We start from the raw sequence: 19,623 nt of genomic DNA, 5'->3' as shown, positions 1-19,623 counted from the left end.
AGCGTTTGCACACTGGCGGTGACAACAGTGAAAGTGGCTGTTCGTGGCCGGGTTCGCCAATCTCGGAACCTCTTGAGATTTGGTCAACGCTCTGTGCCTCCTCTGATCCCGAGGATCCTGGGAGGTTGGAGGCAAGGTTACCGAGCACGAGTCAATCAATCAAGGACCATGGAACAATGTTTGAAGGTGACCCAAAAAGTGGCACGTTGAATGGTGACAGGGATAAGATGTCTGATTGGGCAAGTGGGAGGTTCGGTGAGACCTTGTACGCGATACAGGTGGCCAGGGTGTGAAGTTGTGCGAGCCGATGGCCATGCTGCCGTACTCGGTACCTGAGTGACAGAGTATCTGTAGTCTCGCAGATCTACCTCCGTAGGCCGTCGTTATTTCGCTCACTCGCCTCGCCTTGCCCTGTCTTGCCGGCTGGACATAGTGGTTGTCAGTCTCCGAAATGCGTCCAGGTCAGCACGAATGAGAGTGAGACGAGATTCAGAGAGATTGGAGGAGGTTGAGAGAAGGTTTCCCTGAGGAATGCGGGAGCGAGCCCGAACACGTTGCTGTAAATGAGACTGGCTTCGTAGATAGGGAGAGAATGTTCTGTGAGGAGAGACAATCCGAAGCATTAGTCGCATAGGGGACGTTCAGAGCTAGATAGGACATTGGAGGGCGGACGAGCTGAGTGCTGAGGTAGCGAGGCCGCGCATCTAAGAAAGATGATTGGCAAGCCGCAAGACAGGCGGGTAGCGGGACGTTGAGATGAAGGACGAGCAATGTCAGCAGGATAAAGAGACGCCAACGCAGACAGCAAACGAGGAACAGGGTTCTCCGCCAAAAGAGGAGAGGAGAGAGAGAGCGAGAGAAAGAGAGAGAGAGAGACATCGTCGAGAGAGACAGGGGGCCCGATTTCCCTTGGCAAAGCCTTGTTATGCCTTGTGCCCTGTGCCTGTGCCTCGCCCCTCACCCTTTGTCGATTGACCGTTGACCCTGAACATTTTGGGAAGAAAGTCTGATAGTAAGACAGTTTGGCCAGGGGGTACGTACGGAGCAGTACCATTGCACAAATCGGGCATAACTCGAGGAAGTGGCGCAAACGTTTGGTCTCTCGAACTAATGCAGGAACAACTGCGGAAGCTGTGGACTTTTGTTTGCCAAAACAATTTCAGGTCCGACTATCCGTAGGTAATCATTGGCACGTGCTGGGCTCATCGCTGAGCGGTACGTATCCAGCTAATTGGGTACGTGCTCTTCTTCCCCGTAGTGTACGGATAGGTACCTATGTACATACTGTACAACCTGGAAGCCAGAAAGCGTAAATGATGTTCACAACTTCCCCTTTTCCGTCTTGGAGTCGTCAATCTTTTGCCATTCCTCGAACAACTCCACGGCGGCCTAATTTCCTGCTGATGGCTGTCACTCAAAAAGGAGCCACCCATCAGTGGGCCACACGTCAATTTATCCCCGTATCTTCCAAGAGGAGAAAACCGTCACCCAAAACGACCAGTGGCCACGGCCCACGGGAACATTCACACGATGTACGGAGCCGCGGGAGTCGGGGACGCCAGAGCAGAGCCAGAGCAGACAGCAGAGGACTCGAGAATCGAGACGAGGCTCGGAAAGCCTATGGGGGTTAACATTGGTTGAACAAAACCTGGTCGCAGTCCAACCGACCCTCTCTGGATCCCCAAGCCTATTTCCCCCTGTCAATCCCTGTGTCCCTCAATGAACGTCCACCATCAGCGAAATCCTCTGCGGCTTCATCCAGCGTCGTGAGATCAGCATTGTCAACACCTCAGAATCACGGACCACTGCCCGTGTGTTTCCAAGCTCAAAAAGCCAATCTCAATCTCCAATTCGTCTCCTTAGACCGCCCCGGCACTTCATGATGCCGCTCAAACCGGCTTAGCCCCGACGTCTTTTTCATTCTTGGACCAGCCACCATCGACTGACAGCCTGTATGCCACGATACCTTGGCAGTGGTGTTTAGACGCCGCCACGTCGAGAAACCGCATCGCTAGCGGTGCTTGATTCTTATTGATTGAGTGCTCGCGGGTCATTTGCTTCATACGAGTTGCTCAACGTCCTACCACGACACCGTGTAACGGTCTCTGCGATGTAGTGTGCCAGGACCCTCATCATCATTACACAAAAGAAGAGGCTCGAGTTTCGACAGTACAACGAATTGCAAATTACATGACCGGCATATCCTTGTTGATTTTCATCAGCGGTATCTCAATAGGCCCCACGAGGCAGGCCAAGGGCTTCAGCGAGCTGGCTTTCGCGCGTTTCACCACTGTGGATGCACAAGATCGTCTGATGTTCCCTCAACCGCTCTTCGATGCTGCTTCAACCTTTATGACGTCGCAAATGCCCTGCTCTATCCGTTCCTATACGGCACTGGCCGACGGTCGGCCCAAAGTGCTTGGCTATGCTCATGACATCAACGTCTACGGCTACTTTCCGCAAGAGGGCCACTAGAAACGAAGACCAGGTTCGTTTGACAGGACTCAAGGAGCAATGATAACCTTAATCAGCCGCGACTCAGTGCGGCCATTCTACGAATATCCATACATAAGGCGCCATTGCAAACCTGGGCCCCGCTCGCTAGCCCTCTCTCTCTCTCTCTCTCTCTCTCAGCAGCGGCCTCATCAGATCCGCTGCAATTTGGCCACACGACCATCGTGGCCAGTGGCTACACTGCCACACGCCAGCCGGCCATACCCTGTTTTCCCGTCATTCGACCGATCACCAGCCCAGCAGGATGGCCACTTTCCAAGAGGGGGGAACGTAATTTCCAGACAAGCGCCATGAACTCAACGGGCAATACTCTATAGCCCGCTAGAAGAGGCATCCTCCTTCGTTTTGGCGCACGAGAAATGATCTGCCCTAACCAGTCTGTCGGTGAGAGGCGTCCATTCACCTGATTGATGTCTTTTTGGCGAGCAATGGACAATGGGTTCGTGGGGTTTTGCTCACGTATCCGTACAGCAGAGATTTGTTCTTGCTGATCCTTTGCTCGTCTTGAAAAAACCTCCGATCATCTATGGACTGACGGACTGGGCCTTGCCGAGTTGAAAGAACCATGCAACTCCGCTTCAGCAGATGCTCAGCGCGACATCAACATGTAGTTCATGCGGCCAATCTTCTCGGATCTCCATACCCGTTGCCTATCACTATCCTCTCCCTTATCGGAACAAGTGCGACAGCTCAGAATCGAGATGCATCAAGTGTGCTAAAATGAGGCACGGAAGGTCCATCTCTTCTCTAGGCAAGTGGAAACGACCCAATTGTTCTCACTCCGCAGTCTACTTTCCACTAGCATCTCATCCAATACGCGACGCTGGGCTTCCTCGTGGCCCAGAGGTAAAAAGAGAGGAGCAATCCGGTCATACGAAGAGCAAATCTCGGGCAATTTTCAAAAACCCATGCCCGACCCCGCAAAATCCCAAAAAGAGTAATGCTCCCAGAACCACCTTCGTGAGGAAAGCTGTTCTACGGGCCGGGAATGTGCCAGCCGATCCTAGGCTTATACACAGTAAGCAGCATGCAGACTTCAGGGGCGCTCACGATAATACGAAGTCCAAATTTGCGACTGACTTGATGGCAAATCGTCTTACGGGTTCGCTGTTTGTTTCGACTGGCCTTACCCTATTGAATGGGGTTGCTCAAGCGACGAAGATCTTCGTTGATGTTGTTTCGTGCACGCTCCCAATCTTCTTCCTCCACAAAACCATATACTGGCAAACGTAACACCACACTTTCTCCCTTTATCTTCCCATTGGTATATATCTGCTGGAGCGCATGCAACAGGTTGCGATTTGACACCATAGGGACCGCGAGAACGTCCGACTTTACGGACAATTTAACACCACTCGCGGCCCCGGTACTCGACGCTCAGTTTGGACAGACTGCAGTTATTGTGCTCCAGCCACTAACTACCTCTTTAGTCGGATTGAACTATTGAGATAACGTGCAACCACCAGTCACTTACGATGGCTTCAAGCGAACAATACGCAAGGGGATCACGGCATGTTTTATGGTCATACGGTTCTCGATGGCACTCTGGCTCAGGTCCCGGGGCCCATTTTGTGCTACAAGGTGCTATTCGGAGTGGCAGGCTTCTCGTGGGCGATTGCCACAACGAATTCTTCATCTCAACGCCCCTTGACTCTTGCCTATCCGCACGCGTCTGGTGAGACACTGTCTATATAGGTACCTACACACAACGCCATGTCTTCTCGGCGAACCACCATGCGAGCAATCATCCCATGTCTCGGCAGGAACTAAGACAGTTCTCGGTAGTACGAACTTTGATGCCCCTTTCGTACAGGCAACGATCAGACACCCACGACGACCGAGACTCTAATCACAATCTTGCCGGAGCAGCGTTCCCAAATGGGAACACGGGGACCGACTCTAGCCTGACGAAGCCGTACAGTTGACCTTTACTTTCAGCTACTCGAGCTTTCCAAGCAGTGAGTTCCTTCACCAAGCCATCGGTCGACTTCTGATCCGACGGGTCCATAGGCTCCTCGTTGTGCCCCATCTGCAGCATCTGCGATCCCGACATGGCGACTCCAACACCAAAATCCTGCTCGTCGATCAGGGGCTTGATGCAACTCTTGACACCGTTCTCGAATATGTCCTTTGGCAACCTCGGCTCCGTACACGCAGGCCGTCCGATACCCACGCCGTCGAGCCCGGCCTGCAAGATGTCAACCATGGCGCCGACCGAGCGGACGCCGCCCGTGACATAGGTCCTGGTCTTGTTCACATGCGGCACAATCTTCTCCGCAAAGTCGAGGAAGAAGGCCTCGCGGGCCTTGGTGCTTTCCCTCTTGTGGTGCCACCCGGACTTCTCGTACGTGCCACCGCTGAGCTCGACAAAGTCGAAGCCGTGCTGCTCCAGGAGCCGGCACAGCTCCGCGGCCTCGTCGACCGTGAACCCGGACTCTTGGAACTCGACGCTGTTGATCTTGATGCCCATGACGAACCCGGGACCCGTCCGCGCGCGGATGCCGTCGGCGATGTCGGTGATGAAGCGCGCGCGATTCCGCAGCGGGCCGCCGTACGCGTCGGTCCGCTTGTTGGTCGTCTGCGAGAGGAACTGCGCCATCAGGTAGCCGTGCGCGCCGTGGAGCTGGACGCCGTCGAAGCCGGCCTTTTCTAGGTACGTGGCGCAGTGCACAAAGCCTTCTGCGAGTTTCTCGATCTCTTCCGGCGTCGCTGCGTGCGGCTTGGCGAAGTTCATGCCCCAAAAGTCCGTCACCAGCTGCACGTCCGAGGCGGAGACGGGGTTTTGTTGGATGGCGCTGACGACCTGGCGTCCCGGGTGGCTGATCTGTCCCAGGAAGAGAGAGCCCCCGGCCTTGCCCGCCGCGGCTACGCGGCGCCAAGTCTCAAAGCGCTCGTCGCCCTCGACGGGCTTGTGGTCGAGGGAGATGACTGGGTTCCCGGGTGCTTCAAGGTGCGCCGGGTCGATGAGGATGTTACCGGAGAGTAGGATCCCCCAGTTGCCGGTGCCCCAGTTGCGGTAGAGGTTCAGGAGTTCTTCGGTGGGAGCACCGCGTTTGGAAACGTCAGAGACATCCCAGGTGCACACGCGCTCCGACATGGCGCCCTTCATGAGGCGGTTGGGGGCGACGGTCGTCGAGAAGGGGAAGCTCAGCGGTTGGGCTAGAGGCGTCGGGTCGGCATCCTGTCGGCCGGGGTAACGGGTAGGCATCTTGAGGTTGTGAAAACTGACGACCTTCTCTCAATAGGTAACTGATCAGGCACAGACTCAGGAGCAGAGGTTGAATATGCCACTCGTGTCTCTAGACTCAGTAACTCTACAGTTCACTCGATCGAACGATAGCAGAGGGAACAGAAGTCTGTACATCACTTGCGAGCCAGCCCCTAGATATGGGACGACCGAACACTTGGGGAGGGGCTTCGACAGCAGCATGTGGATCCATATCTGTGGTCCCAGTCAAAGTCTATTGCGGAAAGGGTTGCGTTCATCTCGTGAATGACTTGGTCCTCTGGGGAGTACCGCTCTCGGCCAAGAGTCAGGAAATGGCGGGCTGTTACCTACACCTCCACCGGGGTTTCCTACGTTAGCACATTACCTGCCAGCAGACATTACCAAAATCAGTAGAAGCCCTGTAAAGTAACAACTTTTAAATTTATAAGTAAAATATATAATCAAGTTGGCGGGAAAGTAGTGGAAAAGCATATAAGTAAAAGGTTCGGTGTTTAGTAGAAAATATCGGCTTTCAGATTTGGAAGTACTACCTCTAAACTCAGGCGAAGAAAATAGGATTGGTACTTGCAGTGGAACCTTCCTGTCAATTTACTAAGCTAACGAATCAGACCCCGGTGGAGGTGTAGGTTCAAATGGGGCTTTGAGGAGACTGAGCAAGCTAGCTCACTGGGGCGCGCAACGCTGAAGATATGCAGGCGTACCTCGGCATTCGGAGTAGGGGCATGGACTTTGCTGTTTTTCCTTACCCCAGTCTAGGTGCCGGGCCTTGTGGAGATGGACGAAGCAAATCGTTCACAAGGAAGGCGGTGCGAGCCGCCCAGGCGGAGGGGGTTGCATACTTTTGCCATTTGCGGCGTTTGACATGTCACCGCTCTTTGGGGTCGGTTTCGACACCTACGAACTACGTGTCGTTTGGTAAGTGGAATAGTGCTTCCATGTCCATTCTCCTAAGCGACGGATGGGTTGTTGGTGTTGTGGTAATCACGCAGCGCGGATGGCTTTTTGATGTCGCCTCTGGGCAGATGCTCCGATCTCGACTTCAATCCAGTTAAGCTGATCCATCAAAGCTAGGTCGCCAGAAGATGCTGTGGTGGATTCAATGATGGATGAGCTGCCCTTGTGTACTAGGTACCACACGGCCGAGAGACTGACTACCTAGTGACTACCTCTGGCGATGGAGTCGAATGTGAGTTGACGGGAATAGCGGGGTCTGGTTCCATGTCGTTGATTTGACTGATGGCACTCGACCCCTCCTGTTCTCACCGACCCCTGCCAACCGCGGTTCATCCTAACATTGGTATGAGGGGCTCTGCTCAGCCTTTTTTCTCTTTCTCCTCTTGCCCAAATTTGTATCTGATGCTTAGAACTCCAAGTTTGTAATTGAGCGGTCTGTGTGCTTGGCCCGCGATGCGAAAGAAAAAAACAGAGGATGACGAGTTTTACAAAACGAGGAGCGTCGTTTGTTGAGTTTGAGGAATGCATTCGGGGATGCTGTACAAGTTCCAACACATGTCAGGATTCAGCAGGATGAAGGCCTTTTTTTTTTTTAACAAAAGTAAAAAACCGAAAGCCAAAAGAAGGGCTCATTCTATTCTTATACCTCAATCGACCAAGCTTTCCTGTCGCCATTGAGCTGACGGGCCGGCCATTGGGTTGATACTGATCAGTGATCGGTGTTCTCGTCAAGGGCGAGAAACCAAGTTGCCTTGAATTAAATTGTCCACGCCGAAGAGGACGCAAAAGTTTTGAACGCGGTGTTGCCTTTTTAATTTTCCCCAGCAACTCCGCTATCCAAGGCCTAGACTTTGAGGTCCGAAGAAGATTCTTGTCGGAATGGAATCTTGTTTGAAAAAAAAACCAGCCTTTACTAGATGATGTTTAGAATTTGTTAAGCTAGCAAGACTTCGCTCGACGCTGCTTTCAATAGCTTGTCGGTCCTGAGCTTTTTCAATTCGTGGCCCGTTTACGGATTGGTATCAGTTGAACCGCCGCGGCCCAGACTCACAAGACACAATGAATGGGTTTGGCTAATTTCTAAACAACACACACCCACACCGACACACGCATATACGCGTCGAAGCAGGCACTTGAAAGAGGGCCCAACGACTTCACACGCACTTGAGTCAGACAAATCAAGAGCCCACGCCCGCTTTCTCGTTTTAAAAAACTCCTTTGCCATATCCGACGCCCTGCCATGGCGATTGAGTATTGTCCTCATCACAAACAAGAAATAGTCTAGTACAGAAGAACACCAAGGTAGTCCGTTCCATTCAGCCTTGAAAGATCTGAGATAGGCTGGAGTTCATGGCTATCTATGGTGATTTGTGAACCTCAGGTAGGGGGAGTCATGTCATGTTATAGCATCTCTTCTAGTCACTCATTCTGGATAACGATTGCTTGGGTTACCAAAGTAGAAGCCCAAAGGTCAACAGTAGAAAGTCATTGTTGCAAAAGGGAAAGCTCATATGAATCACTACGGAAAAGAGAGAGAGAGAGAGAGAGAGAGAGAGAACTGTCCCACATTATTATTGCATAGTACCTATACCAACACAATGGCCTTCTTCAGCAGTACAAGATGAGGCGGATAGTGTGTGCATTCGGAACATCAGCTATACATCAAAAGGACAATGTTTTCAGGCTCAACTACCTGATCTTCAGTCATCTCCGCATATCTCATCGACGGCTCACCTTCAGAGGGGGGAAAAAGGAAGCAACCATGAAGAAAACCATCAACCACATCTTTTACTTCGACGCTGTCCACGCCAAAGAGCTCCCAAGGCTTGCCACTCTGTCCGAGGCTCATCTTCAACTACCTCGTAAGGTTCGGCAACTCAAATGGTCTCCATGAATTTGCAATACGGCTTGAAGAATCAAGGGGACAAGTCAAACCATGCCAGTTACGGGTTTTGTCAGTTCATGCGGGCAGTGATAGGATTTTATAGCACACGAGGCCAAGGTTGAACCGTCATCACAATTAGGTTCCCCACCACGCTGAAGTTGAGAGTGGGACATGGTTAGAGGAACTTGAAGGAGGGTGGGCGACAGGATCTTGGCCTCTACAAGGGTATATGCCCAATTCCCATTGGGCGAGACTCTTGAACTTCTTCCAAGCACAGAGCGGATGAGAACATGATTCTTTTTGTCATTTGTCGTTTAATCTCTAATGCCTCCCTCAAAACTCCAAGGCGATGCGGCCAGTGGATATGTTAAACAAAGAAAAATGGCCAAGATAAGAGAGGAAGAGAGAGGGAGGGAGAGATTCCTAGTTGCCTTCCTTCCCCGTAAAAGAACCCTCCCCTTCCATTCAAACGCTTTAATACGTTTCCACACATGCCAGTCCCCGTTTCATATCCCCCCTCTGCCATGCCTTAACCATTCATCTACCTACGGCTTTTCAGAAGCCCCTGCAAATAAGTCGAAAATCCTTTCCTGTCCGTTGACGTCGACATGGACCTCAAAAAGTCGGAACCATCGATGCCCAGATGTGGGAACAGAGAGGATTGGAGGTGCTGGATGAACATCTCTCCTGTCTTTAAATAAATGGCCTGCTCGAGGCCGGCGATTTCGTTGAGGACCTGCTTGCTCTGCGCGTCGTTGTGCGGCCTAAAGTTAGGGTCCTGGAAGACTTCCCAGCAGAGCGGGTGGAAGCGGTCGATCATGAAGCGGTCGAAGCCCGGAATGGTCGGGTTCGGGGAGCCGCTGGGAGCCTCGGGGTTCTCGGCGATCTTGGCGCAGTCGGGACCGCCCCAGACGACGACCATGCGCGCCAAAACACTAAAGGCCAGTCGGCTAGGCCCAATGTTCTCTGCCACGAGGGTTCTGCCCAGGGTGATGACAGAGTTGATGAGCGACTCGAAGAAACCCTGGTTGGCCTCGCTGATGAAGACGGACTGGAGTTCATTGTTCAAGATGACCAACAGGAAGGACAGATACTCCCTTCGCAACTCCCCGAGCTGAATCTCGTCGTCTGTGCCAGTGACTGGTTCGGAAAGACCGGCAAAGATTCTCTGCAGCAAGGGGGTGAGCAGCATGTTCAAGACATTATAAATCTCCGTTTTGAAGCCGAAGACAATCTGATCAAGGAGTCGTAGGAAAATTGCCATCTCGTCCTTGGAGGAGCTTTGGGACAGGAACCCTTCGATCCACTGAGGAAGCTGTGGCAGCACAGCGGATCCCAGGACGCCTAGCAACTTGGAGAAGGATGCTCGGCAAGCAGTGCGAATGTCGGTCGAGCTATTCAACTCGCTGAGGGCAATCAAGATGGCTTCGGCGGCTCTCGAGAACTCATCAGACACAAGCTTGTCCGGAGGAGGTCGGTTCTGGACCGAGGTGCTGCCCGGCTGCCAGTCCGAGAATCCATGGGCAAGGCGACCAAGGGCCAAGATGATGTGATGTATTTGGAGAATGGCCTGGGCATCGTTTGCCTTTGCCTTTGGCAGATGGGATTCCATATCACTGAATAAAGGATTCAACACGAGACGGGCATAATACGCCTGTTTGTCTGCTGGCGTGTTTCCAGTCGACGCAATGCAACCGATGGCCTCAAACAAGTAAAGCTGGCTTGTGAACAAGGCATCGGCAGAGTGATCAGACTCGTCTGATGACATGTCATCGTCTCCATTGCTCTCCGAGACCTCAGCTTTGATGGGGAGGAGGTCACTTATGGATTGGATGACAGTTTCTGCAACATTACCGACCTGGGCCCTGAGGAATTTGACAAATCTCTGGAAAAGATACCAGGACCGTGTCTTGATGCGCACGTGGTCGTGGTGTACCAGCCGCACAAAGTTCTCCAGGACCTGGGGAATGTATTCTTGCCGGGCATCAAATACTTGCCAGTACCGGACACAGATCTCCATGTACTGGAGCAGTATCGCGGGGTGGGGGAAGCTGGCAATTCCTGTAAAAGTCAGACATTGACTTGGTAAGGAAGAGGGAGGTCACATACCGGACTCAACCATCTTGGTCACCATGATGGTTAGTCGTTCTGTTGCTGTGCTTGAGGGCTGGCTCTTGGTGCCCAGCCCTTGGTTAGGCAGCGCGAGTTCGCCAAACAAGTACATCTCATGAAGCGCAAGATCAAGATCTCTCCAGTCCATTTGAGACCCTCGCTGGTCAAGAGTTGTGAAAGTCTGGGACACGAGGTTACTGAGAACATCGATGTAAAGCTCTTGGTCTACAGCTGCAACGGTCTTTTGAAGAACTTGCAGTCGCTTCCGTAGCTCCTGGAACTCAGCCTCATCCGTTTGCTCATCTTCGTCACCCCAGTTCGAGGTCTCGTCGTAGCGCATCTTCATAATGATGGCGTTAAGGATAGGCGGAAGCATCTCTTTGTAAGAGGCAGGCAGGCTGGCGCCGACCTTTCGTAGGAGCGTAAGGAGGTCGGTCAAAGAGGGGATGACTGTCGAGCAAACCTCGTCGTACTCGTCAGAGAAGAATCGAAGAAGGAAAGGGAGGAAATTGTGAAGATGCTGTTCGGACTTGGCTCGGGTGTCTTCGCTGGCCTGGCCGTCCTCCAGAGCGCGCACAATGTCGGCCATGACGGTGTTGACGAGCTTTGCGACAGCCTCAGCGAGATCAGTGTCATACTGGGGGGTGGACTTGAGCTCGCTAAGAGGGGCGCTGGCAATGAGCTGGGCCACGATATCGCGCAGGTTGAGGAAGGAAATCAGTTCCATCTTCTCGGGTCCCCTCATTTTCTTGCCCACAATTTCGGTGAGAGTGTCGATGGCCGCGTCCCGAACCTTGTCCTCGCTGCCAGAGTGATTTGTCCGTCCGACAACGGGGAGCAAAAGGTTGAGCATCTCTTGATTCACAATCAAGGAGATGTCCATCCAGCTGATCCATTTGCCAATGACCTTGAGGATCATCTCGACAATGACATCGTTCTGGCCGGAATACTGCGCCAGCAAGTCCTTCCATGATTGAGCAATCTTCTGGACGTCACGTTCTCGCAGCTGATCCTTCAGGTCGGTATTGCGCTTCGCATCGTTGCTGTTGCGCGTCAACAGCATATCGGCAATCTCGTCGTGGACAGAGCCAATGATTCGCAGGTAGAGAACGACACCGGCCGTGTTATTGGGGCTGCTGGCAATGGCGAGAAAGTCGTCGATGAATGACTCCCAGCCATCGTTGTAGAGAAAGACAAAGAGGTAGGTCAGAGTCTGCGACAGCTTGTTCTGCAGGTGGGAGGGGTCGACCTGGTCTTGCAGGTTCTGGCCGTAGATGTTGCGGACGTATTCGAGGAGATTGTCCTTTAGCCACGAGAGGCTGTTCCGATCGAGGCCTTGGGTATAAATCGCATAATTAACAACTTCCAAGCAGAAGAGGCGGACAACTTCGGAAGGCCGCTGTGATCTAGTGAAGAGGGTAGTGCAGACCTGCCAGCCTTGGGGGTCGGCTCGCAGCTGGCTCAGGTAGTCGAAGGCTTGTTGCTTGAGGTTTTGGTCGCTGGAGACGTTGAACGCCGCCTCGACGGCGTTCTCAATCTGAGCGACAAGTGGGGTCAGCTCTGGTTCATGTACGACGAGTTCCATTCTCCTATTGGACTGGTCATCGCGAAAGCCTCCATTTTCATGGCAGGCTGGGTCGACGAAGGCCGAGGGCGGTCAAACCATGCTGGCAGCAGCGTTGGCGGGAGGGAGGAGGGGTGATGACGGATATCGGAATGGCGGGGCAAGGCCGACAGCTTGGAGCAGCCCAAGCCCAACCAGAAGCCGCACGGTAAATCTCAACAGTGGGCTGCAAACGTACCTGAGCGTCCATATTCAAGAGGGTGTTTGCCCCGAAAGAGATAGTGGGTTGTAGGAAAGGATCAAGAGACGTTTAATGCGGGAAAACGAGAAGACGACTAGTTATTTTTCGGTATCGAAATGCTGCTATAATTCTGGCAGCCCTCCAAGCTGTGCATTCAGCATTCTTGCTTGGCGTAAAAGCGGCGACGTGGTAGCTACCGAGGACTCATGGCCCGGTTCGGATCGACAGGAAATAGGTAATAAGGTAGGCAGACCGAAGGAGACAGCGGATGTCGGGTTGGTTAGGACTCGGGAGAATGTACACGCGAGGAGTACTTTGGTTGGAGACGAGGGGGGGGGTTGCCGAGGTGAGGCTGAGATGCAATCTAGGCGAAGCGAGGCGTGTACTCGAAGCGATTATCGGTCGGCCTCTGTCTGCAGAAGCGGTCGGTGAGGGGAGCGAGTTAGGGAGCGAGAGAATGGGTGAGGGAAAAGAGAGTGGTGCAAGGCTGAGGGGATATCACAGCACCGCAGATAGAAAGACTCGGCGGTGGCAGGTGGTGTCTGTCTGTCCGTATCCGTGTCGGTGGGCTCTTTTTTTTTTTTTTTTTTTTTGTTCTTCCTTCTCCCCTTCCCTCGCTCACCCAAGTAGGTAGGTCCCCCTGGCTCTGTTTCTCCTGCTTGCCAATTCCAATCCCAATAATCGGTCGCTGTGGACTCTCTCAGTCTCGTGCACAAGTGGGGTCATTTCTTGGTCTGTGGGCATCTGGACAGCTGGACAGCAGTGAACAGTCTGATGGATGCCTGTCGGCCAGACTGTACAATGTAGATGAGAAGCTAATTTCAATAAGGGGCCAAGCAAGCACAACAAACACATCCCACCTCACCTCGCTCACTCCCATCCACTGGGCGGTTGACCTCCCTGCACAGCAGTGCAAGGAAGCGCCGAGTTTCTTTGCGGCATCCAATGTCTTCTTCCATTTCCACTGGCAAACCAAGGAGCGGGGTTCCTGGTCTGCCGTCCCTCTCTACCCTTTCTTGTCTCCTGCGCGACCAATACGCTACTACAGTGTATTACTTAGGTCAACCATCGGCCAAGTCACCGTTTAACCTGGGCGGCATTTGCTGTGTGTGATTATTGATACAGAATCTTAGCCCTTCTGGTGATCAGCTGTACCACCCATGGAAAGATCCAGAAGCCAACATCTCACTGCAGACCCGCATCCGCCACTATTCTCCCACTGCCCCTCGCCCCTCACCCCTCATTTTGACCAATTCCACAGTGTGCGCTGCCCAGCTTGGGTGATCCAGGTCAGCCCTATCTTTCAAATATACCTACGCTAACAATCCATGCGGCCCCTGTTTGGCCTTTGGATTCCCCAGGGCAGGTCAGGTTGCCTCAGAAACATGCATGCGACCCAAGGATTTTGAACATCAATTTCTCTACACGGCTTGTGAACAAAGAGCTGCTCTAAAGCACGGCCGAATATCAACTTCTTTTCAACTTGGCAACCTCCAGATTCTAGCGCCAGTACAATAAACCTACGAACAGTCACGTAGGACCCTGCAGCAATCGCTCGCTTTGATATCAGATGAAACTACTGTTTACCTTCTAGAAGGTCCATTACATGTACGAGAGACGCGTTCCAATACGCTCGCCCAGTAAGAAGAACGATGGCCAAACGCCCGCCGAAATTTTGAGACAGATAAAAACATAGCACAGTAATTAAGCCCACCCAGAGTGCCACAGCTGGGGGGGAAACGTCCGTCCTCCATACAGATGGAGAAAATCATGTTTACAAAAAGGGAAGCAAGACCGGGGCTCTCACAAGAGAGTGGAAACTCAGCAAACCCGGACGCCGCAAACCTCGACACCTTTGCCCTCAATATAGGGTTTTCGGTCGTAGTACTTGCTCATGAGTTCCTTGATAAACTCCGCATCTTGCGAATTCCACACGTCAAGACCCATGCTCTCGAGTGCATCGCTGCCAACTCGTACCGAGCTTCGATCCGACTCACTATTGGTCCTCAGAGGCACATCATCGGCGTCGTCTTCATCATCCTCGTCTTCGTAGCGGTCGTCCGAACTCTCCACCAGGTCAGCCATGACCGTCAGCATTTGCGCTGTCAATCGGTGGAAGTAGGCAATGACGGCGAGCTCCGTCGTTGCTTCGTTGTCATCGGGACCAACGGCTGGCCGAGAGACAACGGACCCAATCGAGTCAGCCATGCCGCCGGATACCGATGAACGGGGTCTCGCAACGGGTTTCGACATGCTTGGGGTGTGGGGCGTCAGACCCAGGTCCGCCAGCAACGCCGCATCATGGGCTGCCTCCTCCTGCTCCTCGCTTCGCGCTTGTTCACCGGCGCTCGCCCACCACATGAACCCGCTGTATGCCAAGGCCGTCCAACTTGATGGCTCAACAATCTTGTCCAGAGCTTCGTCGCCCTCAATACTCGAAACTGGGAAGGCGCCAGTAGTCAGTTTGAAACTCGTCGAAGTCTCTGACCGGGGGCTTTCAGCCGTCATCGGTTTTGATGTCGTGGGTGTTATCCTAGCCAGGCCAGCCTTCAGGGCACGGAACCGCCTCAAATCGCGCTGTGTCGCTTTGATGGGCGTACCGCGGGGGCATTCCACAGTTGGCCAGACCTTTTCCTTGGCGTTGGGAGCATACGGTGGCGGCATGGTGATAAGCATGTCCCACAGTGTATCTTTCATGGCTAGGATGCTGTCGGTCGTGCAAGCAACCCATCCCGAGCCAGCCTCGTCCACCATGTCGTTGTTGCTGTCGACTTTCCGGCGCTTCGAGGCCTCAAAATCTTCCATCAAAAAGGGAATGTCGTGAACTCCGATTGTGAAGAGCGGCCTAAGACGTTGAGAGGACGATGTCGGAGCCAATAACTCGGCCACTGTCTGGGGGATATTTGAAAGAACAGAAATATTGTATACTTGATCGGACGTCAGTGGGGGCTCCAGTATGAATTCAGGGCCAACGCACCAAAGTTGCAAATCTCGCGCACCGGCGCATGGCATGATATCAATATGCGCCTCCTCAGCAAAGCTGCCCTGTGAATAGGGAATATGAGCGGTCCGAAGGTGTCCAACAACGTTGTCAGATCCCAGGCCGGGTGATATGGGGACAGTCGATGCCCGCTTGGCAGTAAGGAAGCTCCATCTGATGCGGATCGACTGCGATTATGGTTCGACTTTTTTGGTTGTGCGGCTTGGGAGCTGAAACTGATAGAAGGGGAATCTATCGGGGGTCGTTCTTGTTCAGCTCCTTCTTTGGCCTTGTTGCTCTCCCAGTAATCATCAAGGAGGCTAGTATTCTTGCGATCTTTGGCTAATTTCCTGGCACATCGTTAGCCACAAGGACCTTCCTTGGTCTTGCACATGTGCACTTACGATGCAATGTCCTTCAAACCTTCAGCATGTCTCCAGGCGCGACCCAGGCGGCCGTAGCTGAGGGGCACGAGGACGCCAACGGCAATCATGCGGGCATGTCGGGCCTCCTCCTCGTCACACGGGGTGTTGATGAAAGCGCTGAGACCGGCATGTTCTCCCTCGTGCACAAAGTATATCAAGTCGTCGGGGACAGTGTGCAGACCAGAAGGCAAGCTCTTGTATTCGACGAGGCCCTCGAGTTCGATTCCGGGAGCTGATTGTTTCCAAACAATGGTATAACCAGCCTTGACGTCAAAGTCGATGAGAAAGAGGGCGGATATGGGAGGGAGTTCGGGTTGCGCATTGCCCGTCGGCAAGCGAACGGAGAGGGGGGGTGGTCCTCGGCGAGAGGGCATGGTCAGAATCGCAGCGGCTCAAGGTCACTGTGCGGCAGCAAGAAGATGCGCCAGTGGCCAAGGCGCTGTTCGTTTCGGCACTGGCTGTGGGGTTTCTTCGTCTATGTTATCTCGGCAGACGACAGGCGGCAAGTTCAAAGATGGCTCCGTGGTAACGTGCGATATGGTTGACGAATGTCGTGCGATCAAGGTTACGAACTCGTCGCCGTCGGGCGACAGGTAGCGACGCAGAGCCTAGACAGATCCCAGGCGGACGCCCCGGGTAAAGATGTTAGTCAGCATCTTGACCTCAGTCGGTTATCGATAAGAACCCCTGGTATTTCGACATGCACGGGTGCCCTGGCTTGGCGGCTTGAACCGTCGCCCACTTTACCTTACCTCAGCCATTGGGTAGTTATCTTACCTGAGGTAAGGTACGGATACCTAAGCCATTGAGAGCATTGATGGCAGGGGCAAGCAAGTCCAGAGAAAGGCTGTGGTATTTGAAAAGACATTTCAAGCGCTCAATGCCAGCCTCAACCTGGTCAGGAATACCTACCTGAGGTAAGGTGAGCAAGGTACGTGCGGTAGGATGGAGGGGCTCCGAGACAGAAGCAGGCGGGTTGAATCCGAATCTGAATCCGAATCACTGGGGAAGAGTGCTGGCCTGACTCCTACCACATGCTTTTTTAGGCAGCACGAAGCCGTAAATTGACGGCGAAGAGGCAGGAGGGGAACATTCTTGGCCCCACCTCCACATGCCTTTTGACGTCAGGGAGACGGAAGACGGAAGACGGAAGACGGAAGACGCAGGAGACAGCGACAGACAGACTACCTTAACGTAGTAACTAGTTGGAGCACCTCCAGGTATGCCCTCAAAACTTGTCTTGGTGCCACTGCAACGCTGTACTGGTGTCCCTTGTATCCCGTCTGACCTCGTCTTCTTCCCCAACCATTTCAAGCTACCGGCCCGGCTTCTAAGCGGCGTTTACCCTTGGAAGCTACTAATGTACCTCCTGATTGTGGTGCGTAGGACAAAGTATTCGTCTCAAGATCTGATGTGTGTTTCTCCCCGCCCTCTCTATCTCTCTCTCTCATCAGGTGTCCCGCTGGTCCGCCCTTCCCCGTCAGCACATGGTGGACGTTAGACGGGACAGTGACATGTGCTAGCGGCCTACCAACAAGAGATGAAGGATAATCAGGTCTAGCGCCCACAACGGTCTGCCCCCAACCGCACTTGGTCGCTGCATCCCTCGCCTGATGATGGCTGGCCTAAAGCCTTACCATACCTTGATGTTGACTGAGGTGGCTTCAAGACTATCACTTTATGTATGTATCTCTGTACCTCACGGCAGTAGGTACCGTGGCGGAAGGCAGATAGTTGCCCTGCTGCGACACGCGGTGATCAGCATCGTCGGCAAGCCGCAACCCGCAAGGGACCGTTTGACTTTATGGGTCGACGACATGGACCAATCCAATCACCGACGCTTTCCGAATCCCAACGACCAGAGTCTCCGGAGGGGCATCTTCCCCAGGACAGCCAAATGCCATCCCACCAAAAAATATTTCTCTGGGACACGAGCCGACAAGGAACCCCACACCTTTCCTTGAGGCACCTCACCGTGCTACAAGCTCCCTCGACCCTGCAAAGTGCGGCCGGCCATGCTGATGCCCCCCGTCGCCGTCACAACTCGCAACCCATGACCACAGTCACCACAGCCACCACACTCGCTTGATTGACGGTTGACCAGGGCCCTTCCTCTCGGCCTCTCTTTCTCTCCCCCGCCAATCCAAGAGCTTGCGGTGTGCAGCGCTGCAGTTGCCAGTCCCGCCACTTGGCATTGGCGCTTCCCGTTTCCACTTCTCGTACTTCTGTCGCAAGCTGACTGACTGACTGACTGACTGACATCCATGACTTCTTCTTGCTGCTCCGCGCCCACATTTTCCGATTCCCTTACATCGTCACTGCGAGTCGACTCTAGTCTCTCTTAACCTCCCCTCTGAGCACTCTCCCTTCTCTGAGACACGCATTCATACGTTGTGCTCCCATCCACCCCCCTGGAACATGTGTCTTCGGAAGCTGTAGCCTTGGCCTCTCTTTCTTCCTTCTTCTCCGTCTCTTTTCCCAGCATCAGTACTGCGGCCTGCCATCGTCCCCGAGACAGAAACATAAGTCGTTTTGCCGCGCACTTGTGACGATCCTCCGTTCCACGGCCTCAACCCCGCCTTCAAAGCTCCCTCTCAACACATCTGCTCCCCGAGGCGCCCCCCAAAGAAGCTTAACGCACGCCAGTCCGATTCTCATCTCCTCCAAGCTTCCGCGCGCCTGTCTCCTTTTGCGCCCCTCTGCCGCCGTCCCTATCAGCCACGCACCCACCACCGCCAGCAATCATGTCGGCTTTTCTAGGCTACATATACTCTTTCTTCAAGGGTTATGCCGCCCTCGTCGTCGCCCTCTACATGCTGTCCTACGTCGTCCCCAAGGCCGCATTTGGCGCGCGTGTCCTCGCCTCGTACATCTCCCTCGCCGTAGCTGCCGGCTGGGGTGTCTTTGCCTCAATCTTCTTGAAGCTCATCGGCGAGCAGGGCATTGCACAATGGATGACCGGCCGATTCTTGTACTACATCATGGCCGTCACCACGGGCGTCACCTTTGAGGTCGTCGACCCCAAGCACATTCTCGAAAACACCCGCCCGGCCGTCTTTGTCGGCAACCATCAGACCGAGCTCGACGTCCTGATGCTGGGTACCATGTTCCCCAAGTACTGCAGCGTCACCGCCAAGGCCTCGCTCAAGAAGACGCCCATTCTCGGCTGGTTCATGACCCTGAGCGGCTCCATCTTCATCGACCGCAAGAACACCAAGGATGCCAAAGATGCCATGGCCGGCGCTGCTGAGCAGATTCGGAAGAGGAACCAGAGCGTCTACATGTTCCCCGAAGGCACCCGGAGCTACGCCAAAGACCCTGTGCTGCTGCCGTTCAAAAAGGGCGCCTTTCACCTTGCTGTTCAGGCCGGTGTTCCCATCGTGCCTTGCGTTGTCGCCAACTACAGCCACGTCCTCTACCTCAAGGGACTCGTTTTCAACTCTGGAAGAATTCCCGTCAAGGGTAAGTGCTCGGCCGTCCAGGAATCCTGCGCCAAATCTATGCTAACGTGAAGTCGCGCAGTGTTGGACCCTATCCCCACGACTGGCCTGACCGCTGCCGATGTCGACGAGCTCGCCCGCAAGACCCGAGACCTAATGTTGGAGGAGCTCGTCAGCCTGACCGAAAAGGCCCAGGGCAGGCCCATGAAGGTTGCCCATCACGACCCTTCCGCGAAGACGACTGGAACCGATGCCACGGATACCGTCTCGGCTCTTTGA

The 19,623-nt window shown here is 53.7% G+C and overlaps 5 protein-coding genes across 5 annotated transcripts; 2 read left to right on the top strand and 3 right to left on the bottom strand.

The window, feature by feature from the left end:
* Positions 1 to 2,190: 2,190 nt before the first annotated feature.
* Positions 2,191 to 2,475, top strand: CORC01_05977 (uncharacterized protein; the record flags this gene model as incomplete). The annotated part of the gene is made up of 1 exon (XM_022617619.1): positions 2,191 to 2,475. The coding sequence occupies one exon, from the start codon at positions 2,191 to 2,193 to the stop codon at positions 2,473 to 2,475; it is 285 nt and encodes a 94-aa protein (XP_022475860.1).
* Positions 2,476 to 4,363: 1,888 nt separating this feature from the next.
* On the bottom strand, positions 4,364 to 5,722 carry CORC01_05976 (NADH:flavin oxidoreductase/NADH oxidase; the record flags this gene model as incomplete). Its single annotated transcript, XM_022617618.1, has 1 exon — positions 4,364 to 5,722. One exon carries the CDS (start codon positions 5,720 to 5,722, stop codon positions 4,364 to 4,366), a length of 1,359 nt encoding a protein of 452 aa, XP_022475859.1.
* Positions 5,723 to 9,123: 3,401 nt separating this feature from the next.
* Positions 9,124 to 12,279, bottom strand: CORC01_05975 (exportin 1-like protein; the record flags this gene model as incomplete). Its single annotated transcript, XM_022617617.1, has 2 exons — positions 9,124 to 10,643; positions 10,692 to 12,279. 2 exons carry the CDS (start codon positions 12,277 to 12,279, stop codon positions 9,124 to 9,126), a joined length of 3,108 nt encoding a protein of 1,035 aa, XP_022475858.1.
* Positions 12,280 to 14,320: 2,041 nt separating this feature from the next.
* Positions 14,321 to 16,278, bottom strand: CORC01_05974 (uncharacterized protein; the record flags this gene model as incomplete). The annotated part of the gene is made up of 3 exons (XM_022617616.1): positions 14,321 to 15,426; positions 15,477 to 15,829; positions 15,884 to 16,278. The coding sequence occupies 3 exons, from the start codon at positions 16,276 to 16,278 to the stop codon at positions 14,321 to 14,323; spliced, it is 1,854 nt and encodes a 617-aa protein (XP_022475857.1).
* Positions 16,279 to 18,648: 2,370 nt separating this feature from the next.
* On the top strand, positions 18,649 to 19,623 carry CORC01_05973 (acyltransferase; the record flags this gene model as incomplete). Its single annotated transcript, XM_022617615.1, has 2 exons — positions 18,649 to 19,366; positions 19,427 to 19,623. The coding sequence occupies 2 exons, from the start codon at positions 18,649 to 18,651 to the stop codon at positions 19,621 to 19,623; spliced, it is 915 nt and encodes a 304-aa protein (XP_022475856.1).

Source organism: Colletotrichum orchidophilum (genome assembly GCF_001831195.1).
Source record: "Colletotrichum orchidophilum strain IMI 309357 chromosome Unknown Scaffold_43.1, whole genome shotgun sequence".
In the NCBI taxonomy this organism is placed as follows: domain Eukaryota; kingdom Fungi; phylum Ascomycota; class Sordariomycetes; order Glomerellales; family Glomerellaceae; genus Colletotrichum; species Colletotrichum orchidophilum.
Note: the sequence above shows the minus strand (reverse complement) of the source record. Positions and strands in the feature narration are given on the sequence as shown.